Source organism: Coturnix japonica, chromosome 1 (assembly GCF_001577835.2).
Source record: "Coturnix japonica isolate 7356 chromosome 1, Coturnix japonica 2.1, whole genome shotgun sequence".
NCBI lineage: Eukaryota > Metazoa > Chordata > Aves > Galliformes > Phasianidae > Coturnix > Coturnix japonica.
The window spans coordinates 169,228,796-169,253,643 of NC_029516.1; the positions used below are offsets into that span (position 1 = coordinate 169,228,796).

Below are 24,848 nucleotides of genomic sequence, written 5' to 3' on the forward strand. Positions count from 1 at the left end.
GTGATGGAGAGATGTAGAGCCAGGGCTGGACAAGACAGAGCAGTGTTCGCCTCCTCCCAGACCATAGGTACCTCAACTGATTTAATAATTAAATGTGGTGTCTGGATGGTCTATCTGCACATCAAGTCTGCTACCAGAGAAGTTAATGCTCATGTTTTTTTAATGCCTGTGTGCATTCAACAGACATAGAAGAAATTGCAAGTGCAATGGCTGAGAAGACTTGTATGTTAATATCTTTATGAAGTGAAAATATTTCTGAAAGTGGCAGTACACATAAAGCCCTCCCACAATACTATTTTTCCCTGAATGCCTATGGTTATAATTTTTAAGTCATCGCTGCCAAAATTTGATGTAACTGTCATGTTTCCTGCTGAACATAATTATATCTTTGCCACAAAGATGGAATTGGACTGCAAAGACAACTAGTCCTTGAGATGCTATATGCTGTTGAGGTCACTGGGGAATGAAGTTGCTGAGCGTATGGTATTGATTTTGAGAAAACTCTCAGTAAGAGATACGCTGTCAAATGAAGAGCCCCACCGGTATTAGGGAAAAACAGGCTAGGGATATCTGGTGACTTGCATGAATTTGAGAATCTTAAGTTACAAGGTCACTTGTATCAGTATGAAAGCTGCACGGAAATATCTTTCAGGATCAGGTTACAGATGTATATCGTGACCTATTCTTTAATTTTTAATTACTTTTGTCCCCATGGAAGTATTAGGTTTTTAGAGACTTTACAAAGCAGACAACCTGTGCAAGGATAATGCCATTCAAATGAGATTTGCCAAGCTACAAGGAATATTAAAAATTCATGCAAACACAGAAACCAAGAAAATTCTCTGTATAAATTGACCTATGATTGTTGTTAATTTACATAGATACATAAATATAGTGTATTTTTTCTCCTGATTAAATGCTTCCTCTTTACCAATACCCCTGTGTCCAACAACTTTTAACTCAGGGATGAAGGAGTATATATTTGGCCTTGAAATCCTGCACAGGTAGGAAAACATGGGCCTAATGAATACTCCTAATCTTCTGAAGGACATAGAGAGAAAGGAACATTTCAGGGGACATCCAGTCAGCTTCCTTCATCATTTAATCTAACCTGCAAATAATGAAGTGGGATGTGTTTTCAGGCCAAACTACAAGAATAAGATTAGATTTAGTTTGCAGCTCAGTACCAAAGAGGATCTTCTGTTTGTGATCTGTAGATGATGTGATTTTCCCTGGGTTTCAGCATAGATGTGCATCTAGTGGTATTTTGAAAATTATTCTACTTGTTGGGTAGAACTGGAGATCAGATGCTTTTGGTTACATCCACCTTGTACTTGCAGTTGTTTTATTTCTGGAAAAAAAAAGCAGTTTTGGGTGTGTGGTTTGGCCCTTGGGAAGGGCACTGGCTGTAAATTTTGGATGCTCACATTTACTGGCATATCTGAATGCAGAGGTGGACCTTTCCACTTGTAAATGTCTGAAGAGCATCTAAAGCCTGCCCCAACTTCTGCCCATGGAGTAAACCATTCCAGAGAGTTCATTCATATTAAAGATGACTGAGTAGAAGGAGGGGTGAGTGAGTCAATTGTTTCAGCTGTATCTGTCACTGATGGAAATGAAAGTGGAAGGACAATCCTGGAATTCTGATAATCTTCATTGTTTGGTATTAACAAAGATGAGCAGTGGTATGGATAGGTAGAGATCTTCAAGAATCTGATGTCACATTTTTTTTTTATCAGAACTTTCATTGCATTGGATATTCCTACCTTTTCATGATATTATTTGCTTTTAAACACAATCTTTGTTTAAGAGGCTGTGTCTTTCTTTTATGCTTTCTGTCAAGCATACCAGGACATTATGTTGGCAGTGGCTTCTAGGTGTTACTGGAATGCAAACACGTGGAATTGATAAAGCACAAACATTAGCTCCTAGGAATAGAAAATTTACCACAGCTGTTTGTACAGTTGTAAATCCCCTTTTTCTTGGCAGTTGACTGAATGGGAACAGTTCACAACTATTATTTCTTAAGAATAACCTGTTTAGTTAGCAGAATCAAGCTGTTATTACTAACAATAGATTGTGTATTCACACAACACACTGTAGCTAACACATGCTATGTGCTTGCAGTAACAGCTGGGAGACCAAACCCATTTGTACTCAGAAGTTCAGGTCTGAATGGACACGTGCCTTCTTGGTAAGTGTCTGGAAAACCCATGTGAGTTCTTCGATTTATCATGGTAATATGTGCTCCTGCATATGGTGATCGTCGCATTCATGGATGCGGTTCACACCATGCGACATCTCATTGGTGGTCATTCCTCTTCAGCAGAGTTTCGGTGCTGTATCACTCTAGAATAAGAATTCATCAGTTCTTTTGGAAATCACTGTAAATGTCTAGAGCAAACCAGTTCCTAGGAAACCAAACAATATCACCTCAAACCACTCTGCCCAGAGGAGATCATGCGGGAGATCTGGAAAGGTCCTTTCCTTTTTCCTCATGGACTTTAGACCTCACATGCTTGAGTGGAACATTTAGATTTCTGTGTTGAAAAGCAGAAATTGTTTTTTAAATAGTCACTTCTTTAAAAAAAAAAAAAAAGGTGTCATGATTTTTTATCCCACAACTAGAATTCTAACCACTTTTAGTCTTGCATTTCCTGGGTGAACTTAAACGAACTTGAAATTTGCCCCCAGCTCTGGCACTAATGTGTCACTAACAGGGAACAGTAACTGACAGAAGAGATAACCTGAATGGGGTCAGGACCATGTTGCCTCAGCTAAAAATATAATTGACACTTTTTATTATTAGTTAGAAAACTCAACAGCTTAAAAATGTGTGATAGGTAAACAGCATTTTTTATTGCATTCCCAAGCTGAAAAAGTAGCTTGTTGGGCAACTTTTTTTTTTTTTTTTTGGCAGAAAACTACATAACCTAACTATTACACTTGCAAACCAGGTGAGAAACAGTAAAAGTGTGCTGCTGTAAGAAAAATACATGTAGACTAAGCTTAGCTTGATCTCTGATGAAAAATAGCATTTTTATATTTCAACAGATCTTCATCTTACTGGGTTTTTATGCCTGTCATATTCATTTTTTTTTTCTCTTTTTAAAAACATTTTACTGACATTTTATAGGACTTTTTTCAAGCTTCTGAAACCCAGTCAGTGTTTCTCACACTCATAGTCTACATGGCTTGGCTAGCAATACTGCCATTATGTTGACTTTTACATACTTCTTTCCATCTTTGTGTCTGGGAAATGCTGAGGTCAAAAATTTAGTGTGGTATTCGATCTCAAAGGCACTGAGCTAACAGCATGTTGTTGATGAAGAGTATCAGTCTTCTCCATACACCAAGTTTTGGTGACAAATTTTCCAATGGGTTACATTAACTTTTGGGCAGCGTTGTTTTCCATTCTTCCTCTTCTCACCATGCTGATTTCCACCAAATTATTTTCACTCCTATTTGTTTCATTATTAATCTTCCCTTCACCTGATTGCTATTTTTGATATCATAATTCATTCTGTCTTACAGTCTCCCTGTAACCACAGCACCATGGACAGCTACTTTCCTTCTGTCCCTTTGCTTCGTCACCCACAACCTGAAACATATTTAAAGACTAATCAAAGCTATCTCCTCCTTCATCACTCAGTACTTTCTGGTATAAAAGCATTGTTTAAAAATATGTAATTAAATTACTCTTTCATGGGAATTAATTAACAAAATAGTCCTTCAGTAGACTTGAGAAGGAGGAAGAGTTTTGGATCTTGATATTTCTTATATATACTTCTTTCCAAGCTCACTTTTCAAATGTGCATTACCATTTGAGCAGTTAAAGTCTCCTGTCCCTGCTCTATCACACATTTATCATTTACTTCCTACTTTCACTGTTGGAAGGGAATTGGTCTGTGTTGAGTGTGTGATGTGGTATCTTACTAATGGCTCACAAATCTCTGCCTCTGTCAAGTGAGTGCCCATATCACATTATAAACTTCATATTAAACTGTAGAAACTTCTCAGGGGTCTGGATAGAACTCATTTGTCTGGAACATTTTTTTTTTTTTCTTCCATTATGTGCTGGGTTTTTATAAGCCAAACTTAGCCAGACCAAAAGATAGGTTTTTAAAGGTGTTTTTATATTGAAAAAGGAAACCCCAGGTGATAAGGGTTTGTTGTGGTCTGTCACTGTAAAATGATTTATTCTGAATCTCAAATATCAAAATACACAACATTTTTAAAACGACAACTTTAGGGTATGATTTCTTCATGAAAAGTTCAATCACATTCAATTTTCCTTTTCTTTTTGGTATCCAGCTAAAACCCTGAAATTTCAAACCATGCAGAAAACCTTTGTTTTTGTTGTTTGTATTGGTTTTGTTATTAATACTCTTATTGTACTGAAATATATATATATATTTTTCTTCTGTCTGTGTGCTTCACATATGTCCCAGATCCAGCCAGATCAGTAGCCAGTGAAGATGTGAAGACATGTTACTGTAAGTGACTGGAAAGCCATGGATTTAGGGTTAGGATTTAGGGTAACACTCATTGCAACCCTGATGCTGTCATCAAGTCAGCTTTTCATAGACAAACCAAATCTTTGGCTTTGAATGCTGCTTTTTGTTTCCATCCCTACCAAAGAGGAAACATCTCTAGGGCAGTGAGATGTTTAATAGAGCAGTGATCCACAGTATTGCTCATAAACCTATGGAAATAACATGATGTGCTGAGAACTGTGATTTAGTGCATCCATCTCTGTATTTTGAGGTAAAGACTGATCTCTTGACTGAGTTAGAAATAGCAGGGGTGTCTGGCATGTTGTCCTGGCTGAATTCCAACATGGTTGCTATTGAATGCATTAATGTAGTGTCTGTAGTGCTTCACTCACTCGAAATGGAAGATGAATTATTTTCAAATAACTTCCAGTAGAAGTTGCTGAGATAGAACAAAATCAGGAAGCCAATGAAGGCTCTTTTTCTCCTTTTGTCCAGTTCCCAAAATGTTGCCCAGTGACTGAATTCATAACGCATACACATAATAAAAGTATTAACTATGACCTCTCCTTTACTGATAGCAAATGGTCACCACAGAAGGGCAGCTGCTTGTGGTGATAGCACACACATTGCTAACAGATGTGTGAACACCATCTCCTGCAGCATCAGAGAGGAAGTCAGGCTGAGGAGACTGACAAATCCATGGAGCAGAGGAGCCCCGGAACTGGGCACGAGCATCCCAGCTGCAGTTCAGAGGAAGCCAGGAATGGTAGATTCATAAGACAGGATTTATAACTTCTCCTATTCCTACCCAGAGGAGTGTTTGGTTGCTATGCCTGCCTCCTCCTTCTTCAGCAGTCAGGTCCACACTGCAGTATAAAGAAAATATAGAGTCAGTTTTCTTATTTGAAAGAGTCTGGAAAAGAAGGAAAGCCAACACATCTCAGTTTATTTCTTATTCTACACTAATCACTGCCTTTCTTTCTTTCTTTTTCTTTCTTTCTTTCTTTCTTTCTTTCTTTCTTTCTTTCTTTCTTTCTTTCTTTCTTTCTTTCTTTCTTTCTTTCTTTCTTTCTTTCTTNTCTTTCTTTCTTTCTTTCTTTCTTTCTTTCTTTCTTTCTTTCTTTCTTTCTTTCTTTCTTTCTTTCTTTCTTTCTTTCTTTCTTTCCTCCTTTCCTCCTTTCCTCCTTTCCTCCTTTCCTCCTTTCCTCTTTTCTTCCTTTCCTCCTTTCCTCCTTTCCTCCTTTCCTTCTTTCCTTCTCTTTTCTGAAGTAGAAGAAAATATTGACCTAAGATAGAAGAAGTGCTCCTTCCCTAGTTCTAGCTCCTGATGTCACTGTAGAACAATATCATTAGGGTCTGTGACTTCATTGTCTTCATTGTCTTCACAGCCCTCTTCCTCCCTATTTCCATATAGGACTCTCTGTTCTCACCCTCTGTCTGTGCACAAACACAGATATTTATTATGGCCTTTACAATTAAATGTCACTCTCCTGTCATATTTTTTTATTCCTTGTCTGCACTTCTCGCACCTTGGCTAAAAAATCACAATAATGGTGCTGTGGTTTAAATCATTCCTCACTTTTGCTGCTCTAGCACAACAGAGATCATACAGATAGTGGGACACTGCAGCATTATTACTACTCAGCACTGTGGGCATGTAATACGGAGTTGTCACGTACCAAATGGGTGGCAAGAGTCACCATGGGCAAATATAAATCCTTGGCTGTCTTTCTATGGAAAGCTTGGGAACACTCAGCTCTAACTGCTGTCAAGAGAACTGGTTCCTAAACAGTCTTAACTTCCAGCAACCAATGGCTCTACTCCAGCCAAGGTGGCAAACCCTCTATGAAATATTAATTCGTAGATGTGTACCCTCTCTGTGAGTCAAAATGTTGCAGAAACACATGTACGTGTGTGTGTCTGTGGGGAAGAGCAAAACTTCAGATATTCATTGCAGCCAGTAGAGCTGGCTAAAGGAGATGAGTTTGGGATGCCTGTATGGATGGGCTCTTCAAGAAACACTTGTGAGCAATTAAATCATGTCTTGAGTGCACAGAGTCATCAGGCACACACTGTGGTGCATCCAGGCTTTGATTTCTGTACTAAGAAAGATAGCTGCTATATCCAGGGAAGAAATTTCTGATCAACAGGGACTTGTCTCCATGGGCAAAGGCTCCATTAAAACTGGCTTCTTTCATAAGTCTATGAATTACCACTAGCCTTCTCCCCTGTCTTTTATTTCAGGTTCTTTAGGGGCCTTGAAAATGAGTTTTCATCCTACCAAATGTAATACTCAGAGACCCTTCAGCCTCCATCTGACTCTGCTGGTTAATGGGAGACATTCCCTGTTTTACAGCTTATATCACACCTATCAGAAACCTGCTGTAGTTGATGAGATTACTACCCCCCTTCCTATGCCAATGTAACTTACCTCAGTACATTGTACATGCACACCAAATCCAATCCCTCTATGAGCTGAGCTCAGGTGAGCACCTATGCTTGTTTAGTTGGAAATACTCTTTCTGCTGATTGGTTTGGAGTTGGGGATCTGCAGGGCTTTTCCCTAATTAGTGGACACAGACTCAGAATATTGTTTTCCTTCTCATTTAGGATCTTTAAAATATGATAATGTGGTTGCCATTCAAAAAAGAGGCTCTGGAATTATCTTGTGAAGTATGCTTACCTATGGCAAAAGCTCGCTCTATTAAGAAGGATTATGGACAGATTAGAAGCTGAATGCTTGGAAAATATTTGCCATTACTCAGCAACTGAATCCCAGAAGATCACATCTAACACTGACAGTAAATACACAACCAGAGGGGGAAAGTGGGTGCCTGTCTAAAACCACTGCTGCACGTAGACAATGACTGGAATGCAAGACAAACATCTGATCTCAGGTCCTTGAGGTTTGTTCTTTGAGTCATCCAGTTGACAGCATTCAAAATACCTTTTATTAGAAAAAGAGAGAAATAAATGGTTGTTTGACATCAGTTTGACACTGTTAGTACTTAAGCATGGTGAAAACCGTGCCATTTTAGCCCTGAGCCTTGACATTCAAGATAATGAACAGGTTTCCAGCATCTTAGTGCTTTTCTTTCATGTTTAAGCCTCATCCCATCTCTTTGCAGCTTAAGGACATGCAAATTTTAATTTACAGCTGATTCAATTTTTCAGTTAGCTTGCTGCTTGCAAGGCAAAGTTTTTGGAAGTGTCAGAGAATTAGTGTGTGGCAGGAAAGCCGTAAGACATAGGTTAAAGTTCTTTACCTTCTGAATTCAGTGGAGCAAATGCCAAATTCAGACTTTTTATTCATCCCAGGACTTAGCTAATAAGCTGGTGTAGTGTAGGAGTCAGCTGTGTACTGCTTTTCTGCTGGTGTTGTAGCAGCCCTATTACTATTATGATAACAATATATTAGACCTAATTCATTTCCATGCTTGCCAAGACCTGCTTTTGCTTAGATGGAGGGCTAATGAGCAGTTGACAGAAGTTAATGAGCTTCTGCAATAAGTATTTCTTTCTTTCTTTTTTTTTTTTTTTTTTTTACTAAATACAATTAGGTATCTCTTCTAGGCACTGTGCTCTGCCTTGGGATATTCCACACCATTAACACCCCAGTATGCCCAGGTGGATTGTCTCCATCAGAAAGTGCCTGCAGCAGATGATGCTATCCAGACCAGCCTTCCTTCACAGAGCTCTGCCCTGGCCCACAGCTTTCCAAAGCGGATTGGACACTAGTTCAGCTCTGGTTATTGTACTGGTGGTCAGTCACCCAGTTCTGCTGCTCTACATCTGTGCTGTCACCTTCCTCACAAGAGTGGGCAATGCAATAACACTGTAGACGAGTCCTGCTCTTGTTGGTCTTTTACTATCCTTGTGTCACCCAAGATTTCTGATAGTAAAGATTGCTGTCTAGATTACTGGTGGGGAAAAGGATTTGATAAGTGTCCAGGGATTTAGGAACTGAAGCTTCATTTTCCTGCTCTCTCACAGGTGACATAGGGACCCAGGTATCACTCACTGTCTTGCTGTGTGACAAAGTGAGATGATCATAGTGAAATGAATAACTTGCTTACGCTGGGTGAGCAGCTGAACTCCTTTGGAAGCTGGTGTCAAGTGGCTGTCCCATGACAAACTTGGCACCCAGTTGTACCTGCACATAGAAGTACTGCCCAGCTCCCTTGTAACTCTGGTCCCAAATATTTTTTCAGACTGGATCACAGTGTATTTCAAGCTACAGTGATGTGATTTGACAACTGAGTTGAGACACTTGTCTGGCTGTGTGAAGTGACCATTAAGAGCTAGTGGATGGATGAGAGAAGGTCCCCATCCAGGACATGCTCCATGCCTGGCAAAGTCTGGCACCACTGTCACAGCATGCCCAGATTTCATGTATTTCCTGTTTCCCAGGCATTTTACAAAGCTTATCTTCCATGTTTTGCTGATTTCTGCAGAATCTAGTCTGGGGAGTTAGTTCAGGTTTGCCCAGAAACAGGGTGAAGAAGAAAGCACTTCAAGAGAGGCTGCTTTTTAATGAAGAGCCCACCTATGGACTGCTTTGTACAGTGCTGCTCAGGAAAGTGGCTTCACTTTGTTGCTACAGTTGTTGGAGCAGTAACTTACTGCTGTGAAAAATCTCTCAGTAAACAGGCTGCCATCTCAAATAATAACTCACTTTTTTTTTCTTTTTCTTTCTCTTCTAAGTTATACTCATCTGCATATCAATGTGAGCTTTTGTTTGGATTTTCTTTGCACTTCTGAATCTACTTGAGAACTCTAAAGCATCACAATGAACATTTAGGTGATTAACCATCTTTGTCATTATGCACATAAAGCTCAGCTGGCAGAATTTGTCTCCTCACAGAGCCAGTTGTAGCTCCCAGAGCCATATGGAAGCTCTGCAGTCCTCTGCAAGCTGAATTCAGTGCTGTCTGCGTGTCATAAACAGTGTCTCTGTCCTATTTCTACTGAAAATTCACAGTGTTCACGTGGCCTCCCCAGAGCCCACAAGGCATCTGCAAAGACTCTCCTGGGATGTCCAGCAGCCAAGGTTCTTGGGCTGCTGGGACCCCATTGCACAACCGATGCTCAGGCTTTGTTAAACGAGTTGCACGCACGTAACTATTATAGTACTTATCCTGATAGCTGTGGTGTGAGAAACAAGGAAAGAAATCATGAATTAAAAGAAAAAAAAAGTTAATAATTTTCCAAGATGAAGAAATGTGATAACATTAGAATATTTGTAACATTAGTTCATCGGAGTGCATCTTCTTGGCGCTAACTCTCACATGGCTTCAAAGCCAAAAATGGAAAACAGTGCAAGAAAGGAAATTTTCCTTATCTTCAATTATTCTCGAAGCTACCATCCCACTTTCAGATTTCTGCCTCTCATGTGTGGTGAATGTGATAGAGTCTCAAGACACGCTTATAATAAAGAGCATATTTGAGAGCATATTCCTTTTTTTTCTTTTTTTTTTTTTTCTTTCTATTCTGCTTTAAGGAAAAAAGACAAATTATGCCTTGTGAGGAAGCCATTTGCTATAAAGTGTAAAAATGCTTTAATATTAATATTTTATAATAAAATTCATGACATATTTATAAACACTCTATCAAGCATTTACAACTGAACCACAGCTGAGAGCTTGGAGTGGAATAAATAAGCAAGGACACGGCTAGTATGAAATATACATCTTGAATTTATAATTGTGTGTGCTTTATTCTTTACACAAATGGAATGGATGCGCAGAGTATTTACACATAACAGGAGTGTAAGCTGGACAGGGTATTTTGTAAACTCCAGTTCAGATTCTGAGTACTCCACACTACAGCTGGACTGAGAAACATCCTGCCAAAGAGACGCGCGTTGGACAGAGCGGCACACTGTGTGCAGCCTGTTGCACTCAGAAATTTGGGCTGACTGATTCAATTTTAGGAATACAAATCCAGAAATGAAAAGGTTGCTATCCCACTAAGAGCCAACAGTGTTGCTTTTTAAGAAGTATTACTCTTTTTTTCTTATTTTTTTTTCCAATGATCTTGCCTAAATGCTGGCTATTGCCCATCGCCAAAAATGCTGTTCTACACCAGAATGAGGTACCTGGGCTGTAGGTCAGGGCCAGAGGTGTAAGCTGCTAACACAGGGTGAGAGATGATGGCTCGTGTCTTACACTCCTCACCTTATAGACAGATTCTCAAAAGAGCCAACAGGGCAGCGGATCCTATTGCTCTTGGTAAGATGTTGGTGGGTATGAAGCCTTCTGAAAATTTGGCCATGGTGCTTAGCCAACAGGGTATCTTTGTGTTCAGCAGTTTCACTGCACCTGCCTCAAAAGGATATTTGTCCAGGACGTAGGCCTCTAGGTGGTACAGTAATATGGGCAGTAAATAATGGTGCAAAGTGCTGAGCTTCTGTTAGTAATGGGGCCTTGGTGCTTTAGAATGATGCTAAAGAACTCATGTAACAGAGAGGATGGATGTGTAACTTTAGGTGGCATAAATGGGATGGACTTGTCCCTGGAGACATTCAAAGTCAGGCTATATGGGCTCTGAATAAGCTGATGGAGTTGTCGGTGTCTCTGTTCATTGCAGGGAGTTGGACTAGATGGCCTTTAATGGTCTCTTCCAACAATTCTATGATTGTATGAAACTGATGGAGTGACCATAATTCCACCAGCAGAAGATCCAGGCTGGCTATGTGTTGAGTAGGTTTTAGCTGTTTACTGTTAATTTTGATGCTGATTTGTGCTTTAAAATATCCTGCAAAGGAACAGTCAGTTTGTTTCTAACATACTGACAACCTCATTCTTCTGAACTAGCTGACAAGATGTCTTGTTTTTTGATGGAACAGGAAAATACATTTATTTTACCAAGGCATGCATGGGCCTGAGCACATGGATGCAGTTGCACAGTGAACACGGTGAACTGCATGCATGACATGGCAGACAAAATGCTGAAGAAATGCTGAGGTTAAATGTTATGAACAGGAAAAGACCACTTTTCTGTGAACATGGCAGATATTATGGCTTTAAATCTGCAGCTTAAAAAGAAACCATGACTTCTGTGCATTAACACTATTTCTCTACATGCGTCCTCTTGTGTTGTCACTCACTGAATCCTCTGGTTAGGGAAAAAATAAAAATAAAATAAAGAAAATAGGGAAAACCAAAGCAAAAATACAATTTGACTGACTGCTTATGAGTAAGTAACAGTGAAGGTATGAAACCAACAATTTCTCCATAGAAAACCAATGTAAATAGATTGGTGGATGTTGTATAGCTAGAACACTGTCTCTGGCTCGTAGTGGCTGTTAGCTCTGGTTCAAGACTGCTCTCCAGGATGAGGACTTGAAATTTCAGTGCAACGGAGAGATTTCTTATCCTTGACTTTCACAGAGTGGTTCCAAGGACCCTATCCACACCGGAGCATCAAACCATGCTAGCTACAAACACAATTACATCACAGAATATTATTCTAGAAACAACCTTTACTACCAAATAAATAACAAAGCGCTAGCATGGACAGGGTACCTCTGTAGGAAGGGGAATTAAGCAAGAAAGAGGCTCTTTCACTGGTTCATGGCCAGACCATGAGACCAATAAAGAGGGCCTTTTCACTGAGCCCTGTTAGCAAGCTCTCAATGAGTCAGTGCATGGAAGATGCTTTGTGGCAAGGAGAAATAAATAGTTTGTAATATTGCACATCTGCACAAATCTAGCAAGATGTCATTTGTGATCATTCATGGGTGGACAAAAAGATGCTGTAATTTTGGTTCTGCTTTGACCCTATGGTGCTACACACTGTGCCAGAACATGAGAAATAGCACCAGGGATGTGATCTGGCACTTTTCCTAAAGGGTCCAGCATTTGCATTTGTCTCATGTTTAGACGCTCGCTAGTCATTTACATGGACAGAAAAGAAATCTGATTACTCTAAGCTGTGTTAGCACCAATATGGTCTCAGGTGCCGACTGCTGTGGGTTGTGGGTTTGAACATTTTAATATATATATATATATATATATTTTTTTTTTGCACCAGATGCAATTTTGCACGAATCTTATGTTTCTCTTCCTCCTCCCATTACCACCCAGTATGATCTGAGCAGCTGCAATGCAAAAATGAACTGCAGCTCTGAGGATGCTGAAACGTGAAACGCAAAACGCCAACACACAAAACAAATGGGAGAACAAGTCCTAAGGGAAATAAGACCTCTTACTGCTTCTCTTGGCGAATTGTTTTTAAATATAAGTTTTATTTAAAAAAAAAAAAAAAAAAGAAAGAAAAAAGAAAAAAGAAAAGAGAAGTGCAGTGGTAACTCTAAATTGGAAGCACAAACAACAGACAGGGAAAAATAAATAATGTTACTACAGTAACCAAGGACTGATGGAAAAATTGATTGTACTCAGCCATAGTGTTATTGTTCACCATAAAGCACAGCACATGACAAAGCAAAACAGTTACTAGAAGGATAGTACCGTAAAAGGCTGCATGCTGAACTAAGAAACAAATAAGCAGGTGTGACTGATTGCTTAAAAACAGAGCTGAAAATTAGAATGAAGTTCCTGCTTTAGGATACTTGGTTTTTCAGGTCCAGTGGGCTATTTCCCAGTCTGGGGCAATAGTACTTTGCCAGCATGAAAAAATCCATGGCATCCAAAGATCTGGGGTCACTCTGTGGATTTCTGCAGAAATATCCAAAATCTAAGCTTTCATTCATTTATATGTTGTAAAAAATGTTTCTAGCCCTTCTGGTTACTAAGCTCTTTTGGAGACTTAACTGAATTCCTTGTATATAAATCTGCACTGGCCAGGCAAGAGAAATAGTAGTAAAAGAAGTGTGAACTTCTCAAAGTTACCGTAGCTGGGCAGCACGTGAGGGGCCACTTCAGGGCCACCAAAATGCCCACATGTTTAACTATGTCACCACTGGTGGCTATATTACAAACATCCAGCTCACGTCATCCTCTGGAGAGGTTGGCTGGGTACGCCTGTCAGCCGGACAGGTCCAGAACTGTCAACTGCAAAGAGAGGAGTTACTGAGGAGTTTGTTTAGCGTTTGCCCTTAAAACGTCCTTAAACATTAGGGTTGCTGAAGCCACCAGCTAATAAGTGTTAGACTGCTGCAGCGTGGCAGGCAGGACATTGTGGGCTTTCTTTAAGACTTGGTCCAGCAGCAGCAAAGGCAATTCAGCTTACTGTCATTGTATCTCTTGCAGTTGTCCCCTTCTGAGAATGAAGAATGAAATCATATAGAAAAGAAGGGCAATATGAAACAAGGAGATAATACCTCCCTCTCCCCTCCTCTGCACCCCAAACTGCAATTCCACAGACTTTCCCCAAATCCCTTGCAATGTCCATTGCCTCAGTTTTTGCTTTTAAGACCCTTGTTGACTGTGAAATGAATGAAGATACAAGTTAGTTGGTGACCTGCCTGCCTACAAAAAGAGGAAAGATCAAATACTTTTGGTATTTCCCTTAAGAAACAGGAAGAATCATAAAACATTTTTTTTTGGGTGATGTGTAGTAACTGCACTCGAGCACTGACATCTTGCTTCTGAGAAGTCATCCATTTCAATTGAAAGATGCATTATCCTTTTGTGTTCAGAAAAGGTCCTGCAGGGCAGTCAGTTCAAGAGATCTTTCCACAGGAGTTCATCGTGATTAAATAGAGGCAAGGGAGAGGATTAGATTGAGAGAAAAACAATCAGACAACTACAATTTAAGGAATTATCTTGCTTATGATTAGTAATAGAGAATTTGTTACAGAAAAGGGATAATGCAACTTGGTGGTCCTCTTTACATTTTACAGTCACACAAGGGTGTAAATATTTAATCTTTCAGTTAATTAATCTTTACAAAATATCTCACAAAAACATTTTTTACCTATAGAAATTAGTTTCTATACATCAATATATTTTTATTTTTATAAATTATTCCATCTTTAAGTGCCTTCTATCAATATAAATGATAAAATAGACAATCAAAAAATTTAAAGCGTTTCCCAGTTGTATCCCTCCTCATCAACATAGGTGCTGTGAATCCTCATACTTGTGTGTGTCCATGTGCGAATGTATTTGTGTGCACATATGTGTGATGTGAAATGCTTCCATCCTCTCTCACCCCCAAAATCCATTAAAATAAACTATATTGTTATTAGTTCCTGATGCAGTAGTGTTTCCAGAGGGGAAAAAAAGAAATGCTTGACTTGGTTTCAGAAATCAAAAGATGTGCATAGTTACCAAAGTCGAGGTGTACCAACTACAAATGTGCAATGACAAGCTTAGAATAGGATCCACCTCCCAGTCAAGTCAAAGACAGTCCTACCAATGACTTCAGTAGGAAGTGGACCAAGAACTCTGAGCTTGATTTTGCAAGGTGCGTGTGGCCCTGATCTAGCAGAACGCTGAAGCCCGTGCTTAGCTTTGAGCACATGAATAGTTCTACTGGAACTGATGGGACTGAATGGCATAGGGAAGGATTACAAGTAACTCCAAGTCAACGGGCTACTCACATCTGTAGGAATTGGGGTCAAGTGCTGAGCGCCTTGCAGAATCAAGCCCTATATGAGGTTCAAGAGCTGGGAACTTCTCTTTAAAGCAATCAACACACTGAGCTCAGCCATTGAAATTGATCAAAATGTCCGCATGGGCACAAGAGGTGGCGAGCTCCCCTTGACAGAGGGTCTCCATGTCAAAAGTTTATACCTACAACTGGTGCTTTCAGCACACAACAGATTTGCTTTATATGGTAGAAGTCTTTTTGTTCCTACCCTTTGACCCATCAGTGTCCTTCATGGCTTCAAACACTTTGTGTTGTACATTCATCAAAATTCACATTGACTGCAAAGAACATAAATGCAACAAAAACAGAAAAGCCTCCAAATAGTATATTATAGTTTTCTTCTAAATATTCTCCCGTCGTAATCAGAGGTGCAGTGGCTAATTTATAATTTTTCCTTGGAAGGAATCCAGATGAAAGGCCCAGATTGTTCTTCAATTACAAGTTTGCATTGATTATATATATCTTCTAAGCTATCTCCTTGGACAATAGCTGTAGTAAGAAAACATACCAATACTTCTTTTAATTGATACATTCTACAGCATTTAGTGTCAGCAGATTTTCAATGACATTAGAAGAAATACCACTGTATTATACAGCAGTGTTATTGACTATGGAAAAGTTATACACATTGTAGGTGGCAACAGAGTTCAAACCAATGGCACCGTCCCATGAGAGAGACCCATTCCTTTGCTTATAGTAAAGTGACTGAGCTAGATCTTTGATTTAGAGAACTAGCAGTTCTGTCCCATGCGATAAATTGCATAGGAGGTTGCAAGTCTAACATCCATGTGATTTAGAAGCTAGTAAGTAGCAGCAGATTCACAATCTATTATTTTCACAGAATCATAGAATATCCTGGGTTGAAAAGGACCATAATGATCATCTAGTTTCAACCTCCCTCCATGTGAAGGGTTGCCAATCACTAGTCCAGGCTGCCCTGAGACATATCCTGGAATTTTCCTCACCTGTTGGAAAAAACTCACTTTTGCCGGCCAAAGGAAATTAGATCAGGCTCAAAGTGACTGAAGATATAGCAACAGCAGAAAACTGGAACTGCAGTTCACATAATGTGCACTGCCAGCATATAAAGGGACAAATGGGGGCTTCCGAATGCTATCCACAAACATCAGTCCACTGAGCAGTGAGCTGCCTAATTCAGCCCAATGGGGCTGGGATGCAGAACAGGTCTTAAACCTTGCTCTTCTCCAGATCAGGAAGAATATGCCTTTGTCTTTCCCTCTCATGATGCATGTGGGTCCCCTCCAATATGGGATATTCTATGATTCCAGAAGTCCGTGACACCATTGAGCCAATGAGGAATTCTGCTTTGGTCAGCACAAGTGCAACAATTTTATTCATTTTAGCAAAAGCAGATTTGGGTCAGGGAGGGAATTAAATTAATGCATAGCTATCCCATAGACCATCAAACATCTGAGGTGCTGAATGCCTTGACTGCACTTGAGCTCAGTGGGAAGCAATAGTCCCATGCTAGGAGTCCTTACTATGGGCACACTACACTGATAAGAAATTTATGCCAGAGAAAGAGCTGATTTGGTATTTTAATAAAATATATACCTTGTGATTTTTTTTTTCTACTCAATAAGAACATACCTGTAAAATATTCTCCAAATTCTTGTTCTAACTTAATTGCGCGATCATAGGTTTTCTTGGCTTGCTCCTCTGTGAGACGTTTATTCATTTCCCTAGAAACACAAAGGAAGTCATCAAGAAGACTGGATTGTGATTCAGCTTTTTAAAAGATGCACTCAGTTCACCATTGGACTGAGGTACAAGAACCAAGTAGTTAAATTCTTTCACCAGTTCACAATCAGTTCCTGTATTTTATATTTACTTCAATTTTTATGTAGCATAAACCTATATTCGCACATTTCCTCTCTATTTCCAGATTCTTCCAAATTTTTATTTTGGGTTCATCACCACTATGTTCCCAAACAAAACATGAGGCCTTCTAACTGAAATGGACACATGGCATCAGGAACCCCTGCCTTAGGGGTCTTAAGGTCTTAAGGTCTGAGCGCTCGGGGCACTCTTGCCTCCAGAGCTGAACATTATGAACCTCTTTTACTACAAGCCCCTCAGCTGCCTGTCTTGGATGAATGAGATTGTCCAAACTGCTGAAATTGAAAACACAGCTTGACTGAAATAATGATTAAAGTTGGGACTGAGCACAGAAGAACTCACAACTCTACAGAAGGAATCCGAGTCATGAGAACATTGTAAACCATGTAGGGATGCTCTAGAAGGACCTGGGGGAAAGATTTCCTTCGCTGAAGTGTGGGAATGCATTCCAGACAGTCATAAGAAATCAAAACAAGACTTTCTAGCAGTTAGAGTTAGAATGAGTTACTTATTTATATTTTCAATTTCAGTCCTTTCTGTTTAAATTTAGAGATTCCACAGTGTGTCCTGTGGACTCTAAAATGTTTAAAATACCAATAAATGTGAAAATATAGAAATGCCAATAACATTCTATTATTTCAATGGTTTTGTTATTTGATGGAGCGTTTCTATTTCAAGACACATTATAAATTGCTGTAAGAAATGGGTTGTCTTGTTCATACATGCTCAGTTGTTAATATCACTGTATAAATGCAAAGAATCAAGCTCATAATCATTACTGCCTTACACATATATGCCTGCAGATAGACAAATTAATTAGTAATAATAAATAGAATTTGATTGTTCTAGCATTTTTATAGCTTTGATTTATTTTTCTCAAAACATGAAGGAAATTATCCAAGGCAGCTAGTAGAGCAAGAGAAGTGAGCATCTTGTGTCCTACATAAATCTGATTCAGTGTCTTGTGCCGAATCATATGATTGTGGTAATGAGCTGTATACAGCATGACATATGTGATGCATGTAGGAAATTATGTGCATGATGGTGCATAAAAAATGATCTATGAAGTGCACAACAGTGTGAACTTGCTACAGCTACCTCCTACCCAGCTTCTGAGATCCACCGTTTAGGTTTTTCAGATTGCAGTAGCATTTCTCTAGAAATGACTGAAAGTTGTCTATCCATATAGCTAACCATAACTGGGAACACAGCTTAATGAATCCCTCAGGAAGTACCAATGCAATTCAGAGAGCAGATTAATACAATGAAGGATAAGAAAGATTTAAATGGAAATTTATGACAGTCATTTGTGGATTGTATAAATAATAGCTTTAATCTGTGTTATACTGCTAATTTTGTAGTACTATTAGTTCTATTTATTGGAAGGATGGCCATTTAATTGAGCTCAGGTTGGCTTCTCATCAGCTGTGCCTACCTGAACACATCTTTCAGTGACTGAATTGAAACTGTGGCTTAGAGTGGGACATAACATTAAACATTTGTATGTAAATGTAACATTTAGCATTTTATCTCCCTCAACCATTATTTTAGTGCTAACAACATCCTCCTTTCATCCAGACATGGTAAATTTCTGAGAAGTCTTTAAGATCTGACTATCAAAAGAAGAAACATAGATACAAACAAGCACCTAAGATAATAAAAGCTTTGAAATAAGCAGAAATGTGGATTATATTTGTAGGTCATAAAATTGCCTTTGGTGTATAACTGTTCTACTTGTATTCATGCCTCTGCCAGTCTTGTCCCTCCAGGAAACGATGGAGAAGGAGGAAGACCCTGATATCCATTGTTCATGATAAATTAAAAATGCTGTCAAACAATGGTCTGTTCTAATTTTTCTTTTTGTTTTTCCTCTTTTAGCCAGGGATCTGCACAGATGGTGAATTAAAAATGCTTGCAAAGAGATGTCCCTCCAGGCAGGTTTCCTAGGGATTTCCTCCTCTATCACTGAAACACTTGTCCAGGAAGCTTCTTTACTTTCAGCTCTCATCCCTGCCATCCAACCACTATCTTCCCTCTTCTAAAGAGAGAGGCTAATTGGAAGATGTCAAAAACGGCTCCTCTGGGATTCAACCTGTGATATGTAGTCATGTAGAGCTGGGGAAGGAGGGAAAGGGAAGGGAAGGAAGGAGGGAAGGAGGGAAGGAAGGAAGGAGGGAAGGAGGGAAGGAGGGAAGGAGGGAAGGAGGGAAGGAGGGAAGGAGGGAAGGAGGGAAGGAGGGAAGGAGGGAAGGAAGTAAGAAGAAGGAAGGAAGGAAGGAAGAAGAGAGGAAGGCAAGGAGGAAGAAGGAAGAGAAAGGAGGAAGGAAGGAAGGAAGGAAGGAGGAGAGAGAAGAGAAGGAAGGAAGGAGAAGGAAGAAGGAAGGAAGGAAGGAAGGAAGGAAGGAAGGAAGGAAGGAAAGGAAGGAAGGAAGGAAGGAAGGAATCCACCAATAATCAAGCTTCAAGTGCAGATGCAAGGTCTTTTAAGAAGATTTTCATTTTTTGATAACTGGCGTGTTTAGGATAATCCTGAACAGTAATCCATCTTTTTTGTCTTTTAGAGTTTTACCTTGCTCTTACAACAACTTTTATCTTGTTTGCATGACCAAGTGTAGTAGTTATGGCAGATTAATCTATCCTGGCAAGCAGATTTTATACAGGTAGGATTCCCAAAATTTTTGCATTGTAGTAAAGACTTCAGCAAAAAGAGAGGGCTGCAAATACAAATTGTCATGAGAAAAACTATGGTGGGGATTTACAGCTTATCTGTGAGAATTGCTCATGTGCTACTTCTTACCCAGGGTACAAACGAGACAGTTTGACTCACTATGAAAATCTGGAAAGTCGCTCTGTATTTATTGAACAAAGAATTCAGTCACATAATGGATTTAGCTTTCTTTGTTCCTACCAGCAATGATGGGGGTTCAGGTTTGCAGAGTAAAGAAGAATTTCTTTCAATGCATACTGCTAAACAAAATTCTACAAACTCTGTAGGACTGGCTTACTAATAGGATGCTTGTAATATTTTGCATGTTCATAACTCTTTTCAGTCAATCTGTTCAAGGACTTGCTGTTCTTACAAGGGTTTATGTTATGTTTATGCTGTTTCTTAAGGTTTTATGTTATTGCCACATTTTTGGTTGCATTTAATGTATTTTCAGAGGATGGATTGCATTTGTTTACTACCTTTTTATCACTCTAGATGCAAACTCAGCACTAAACAAATAACGGAAATATTTTATGGGCAGCTGTAAGTGAAGATCTGTCTTAAAACAATCAGTGGAGATGGCTTCAGACTTCCCTGACCATTCTATCTAGCAAGATAATCAGAATATAACTGAATTGCAGGGCTGGAAGAAATGTCAAGAAGTCATCCAACCCAAGATACCTTTGTTCAGAATGGGGCCATGCAAATGCCACATACTGTGCATCATTCCTTGTAATGTGCACGGACATGCAGCAACCTTATCACCAAATGTCAGGGTCAGAAAGGATGCACATTCAGTCTCATAACACCAAATGAAATCAATATTTTCTTTTTTTCAGCAACATATATGTACATGGAAAGCATGCATTTTATCCTGAGTCTTAACCAGTGTGAAGACCACTACTACCATCTCCTTGAGTTCCACTTCTAGGGTTGTACTCAGAAGACAGACAACACTCTGCTGACACCTCATCCATATGAAGTAAAAGAAAATAATGATCTATTGTCTTCTTACAGAACATCAATATTAGTGCAGCCCACAGCAGAAGTTTCTGATTTTGCGACAGCATTATCCATCCATTCATATTCCTGTGTGATCCATCCAACTGCCAGATGCTTTTCTTCAGTGCTATTGCTTAATTATTCCCTGCTTGCACTTGTACAATTCATTTTCTCTCCTTTGTCTGTGCTGAATTTCATCTTACTAATTTTACATTGAATTTTAATCTTATCCTCCAAAGTGCTTTCCACCTTCCTCAGCGCTGAGTCAGTCACAAACTTTACAAGAGTACTGCCCAATTCTTTGCCCAAGTAATTCATAAACACAACAACTAGTTCCACAGCTCAGGAAATACACTTTCAGGATATCTGTTATCTTCCCAGTGCCACTTTCAGTGACTGAGTGCAGTTGTTCTCATACTCCCTAATGATTCCCTCTGGACTCTATTTCTCTAATCTACTGTTGAGAATGTCCCTTGGAGATGTGTCAAAAGCCAGAATAAAAATCAAGACATAAAACAATTACTGATATCCATCTCTAGATATGAGGAAGTAAGGTCGATTTGATTTGCTCTCAATGCATCTACATTGGCTGCTTCTTATAAAATGTTATCCTTCCAGCTATTTACTTGAGCTACTTTTACTATTCCATGGATCCCAATATCTTTTTGAGTATTGAAATTAGGCTGCCTGGTGACAGCCTGAAATTGGTGTCTTCTCTTTTCCTTCTTTTAAGGATTGTTTGCCCCACTCCAGTCCTACAGGTCCTTGCCTATCCTCTTACAGACCTTCAAGCAAATAAAGAGCTGATAAGAAAGAACACACAGTGAATCCGACACAGGTTTATCCTCTGCTTTGCTCATGTATGTAGTGACCAAACTACATCCCAAGACTGAATAGGACAAGGTGGGACACATGAATCCTTGGTGAATTTGCTGTACAGGTTGTAGCAAGTGCATTGAGCACTGGTGGGAAGATCTTCATGGACTAGCACCTAAGCCCATAGGTCCCAGTGGGAAAGGTTCAAGGGCAGCTTTGGCTCATTCACTGGGAAGTATTACAATGATTGATTGACATGCACAGAGAGCAAGTCTTCACTGTTCCCCCATCCTTTTGTTATTACTGGTTTTAGAGGCCAGACTAAAGACCTGTTGAGGATGCATTCTGCAAGAAAACAACACTTGGATGAATTTATACTTACATCAGAGGCTCCCATGATTTAGGCTTAATGAAGATAGCGATGGGATATAGTTGTGCAACTTGTAGTCGTTTGATCGCATTTCCTGACACATCGAGAATACAATGCTTGCCCTGTTGGAAACAGATGAGGATGTGTTCATTTCTCCAGCTTGCTGAAGATCAGCCAAAAGAGGGAAGCAATTCTGTGAGGCAGTGCCCTGGAACATGGCTATGACTGACATACCAGGGGAGGAGGACGCCAGGGCACATGCTCCTCTCCTCTCCCTTTGATTTAGTCAAATATATCAAATATATTTGATAATATAAAATGCACACTAGAAGATATGAAAGCAAATGTTTTTGTTTTTGTTTTTTAAATTATTTTTTACTGGCATGAGCTCTGGGGCGGTGATGGATTTTCTTCAGAGATGAGGAAAATCAGTTCATAAAAATAATAGCATAGCTATATTCTCTACTGCTTAATTTATTTCTTGTTTGTGTCAAAGACTCTGGATGTCACTTGAGGCAAATTATCTAATCTCTCTGGGCTTCATTCTTTTACCTCTGTGAAAACGAGATAAGTTTATTCATCTGTCGTATAAGTGGTAGAGGGAAGGCTGTTCTGGGTCATATTTGAGGTGCTGTGTTAAATTGCTGAATCTATGGCACTACATCCAGGTATTAGAAGTGCCGAGAATGTTTACTTTCAACGTTATACACTCTACAAATAGTGCCATTATAAAGCCTGTAAACATTTGGATGTCACTTTGCACATATTTTATATTTTTGGCATAAATGTGACTGAGATGCAGTGTCACCACAAAACGGATCATGTTGAATGGACAGTAAAATTGGCATCTACTTACCCTCTCTGCCACGAATCTCACAGACTGGACACTAGTTCCATATAAATTATCATTGTACTGCCCGGCTTCTATAAATTTGTGCTCTTGGATATCTTTTTCCATTTGTTCTCTTGAAATGACAAAATGATAATCTCTTCCATCCACTTCATAGTCACGCTTTGGTCGTGTGGTATCTGCATGAAACAAAGATAGGGGATCAAGAAGTCTGTAAAAACAATTCATGCAAAAATGCATTAATTAACATTAGCAGTGGACAGTGCCATTAGTGGAGGTGCTCCACATCTGGGAGTACTTTTTGGCTACTAATTTTTTTTTTTAATGGATTTATGACAATGAGGCTGTCATTTTATAGTAATATCTACTAATGCTTACCTCCATTCAGTAATACACTTATGCTAACACAAAATGAGCATTTGCCAGAATTTCACTTTATCTCATCATAGTCATAACCAAACCTCAAATAAAAAAACCAAACACACCGCAGATTATAAATCCAGACCTATCGCAGTGATAAAAATGAATGACAACCTCGTTAATTTAATTTAACCTTAATTATAAGGCTGATTCTGATTTCACCTCCCAGAAGATTTTAGCTGGGGTGTTTGTACAGACAACAGTTTATAAAGAAACAAAACTGCAATCAGGATCTGCCGTGAACACTGAACAAGCTCTAACGATCCAACATACACTCAGTTCTGGTGAGTCTGCATCTTGAATACTGTGTTCAGTTTTGGGCTCCTCACTACGAGGAAGACATTGAGGCTACATAATGTTCACAGATGCTGTCTTCATCACAATTTGCTTAATGAATGACTGCAACAAAGAATAAAATTGTACTTACGTGGTACACACGACCCAAACTTATCAGGGAATTCCGATATCAAGTCATCATTGATCCGATCTTTCATAGGACCCAGAATAATAACTGGTCTGGTGTAATTAACTGGCAAACAAAAAAGAGAGGCACATTTTGATTGTGTTACTGGAAATAATGGTAAATATTCCCAAAGCTGCATAACCAGAGTTGCTGTCTTTAAGTATCAAGTTGTGAATTGATGGCTGGATTAGATGATCTCAATGGTCTTTTCCAACCTTAATGATTCTATGATTCTATGTGAAGTCTAGGTCTACCTTTTGATGGATTGTTTTTCTATTGATGTGGCTAAGGAAAATGGAATTAATGCTACCCATTTAGCAGAGCTCAGTGATGGTATACACAAATGACATTATGAAAGGCCATAGGAACACTCTGCATAGAGTCCTGGAAACATCAGGAATCACAGGAAAGCTAGGATAACCTTACATCATTTCTTATGTATGCAATAGAGGCCAAGAAGGAACCACAGGGACAAGGCTTACTGCTCTGCTGGCCCCCAGAAATAAAATAAAAAATATAAGGAACAGTGACAGCAAAGCAGTCAGAACTTACTTTCCTGTCTTGTGACAGGTTCATAAGAAAGGATGCAGTCTTCTTGGCCTCCTGATGAGAGAAGAAAGAGAACAGTTTGAAGCTGACACGCGACACTTCATGTACCGAAGCTTGATAAAATGCTTCACACAGGCAGATCAGGTTCTACACTTCTCTGTAACGAGCTCACCTGAACCATTCCAAAACCTTTAAAAACTTCAAGCTGCAGAGATTGTCTTTTTTCCCTTCTCCTTTGACTTGTGCCATGTATTTCAACTCTGTTCTCTGACCCTGGGTTTCTTCAGTGGTCCAGAATAGAGGAGGCAATAAGGCCTCATTTAATGACAAGGCTGTTTATAAGGATAGAAATTTCAGATGAAATTCTTTTGTTCACCAATTGCTACAGCACTAACATGATGCTGCAGGGCAAATCTACTAGCTACACAAACTGTAACGTTTTTACCTTCAGAATAAGCACATTTTGGCTGATCATCCTCCTGTGCATAAGCTCCTTAGTCTAGTTTATTTACAGCCCAGAATCTAGCTCTGAGCTGTTTTCTGACCCTTTTGCTTTATCTGAACACAAATATCACAAAAACATTGTATTTTATGCCTTATTCTCTCCACTGTTAGGTCTGTTGTGTTTCCTCATTGTGACATGTAGGGAATCAATGTAAAGAACAAGACTCAAGTGGTGAAACAGTGACCAGGACTTGGGTGTGGGTGTGCAACTCTAATACATCTCTGCCCTCCATAAGAGCATAAAAGGAGACCTG

At 39.3% G+C, this 24,848-nt stretch overlaps 1 protein-coding gene across 28 annotated transcripts in view; it reads right to left on the reverse strand.

Moving 5' to 3' along the window:
• Positions 1 to 10,172: 10,172 nt before the first annotated feature.
• Positions 10,173 to 24,848, reverse strand: part of DLG2 (discs large MAGUK scaffold protein 2) — a 964,547-nt gene continuing 949,871 nt past the window's right edge. For 16 of the 28 annotated variants that reach the window (XM_032442247.1, XM_032442245.1, XM_032442250.1 and 13 more), the window contains 6 exons: positions 24,094 to 24,144; positions 23,506 to 23,607; positions 22,665 to 22,837; positions 21,821 to 21,930; positions 16,665 to 16,756; positions 10,173 to 15,542 (listed from right to left, as the gene is read on the reverse strand). In XM_032442247.1, coding sequence (XP_032298138.1) covers positions 15,436 to 15,542; positions 16,665 to 16,756; positions 21,821 to 21,930; positions 22,665 to 22,837; positions 23,506 to 23,607; positions 24,094 to 24,144 — 635 coding nt within the window. In that variant the 3' untranslated portion in view covers positions 10,173 to 15,435. The remainder of the gene's footprint in view (positions 15,543 to 16,664; positions 16,757 to 21,820; positions 21,931 to 22,664; positions 22,838 to 23,505; positions 23,608 to 24,093; positions 24,145 to 24,848) is intronic. The other 12 variants (XM_032442240.1, XM_032442236.1, XM_032442239.1 and 9 more) reach the window with 1 other exon arrangement.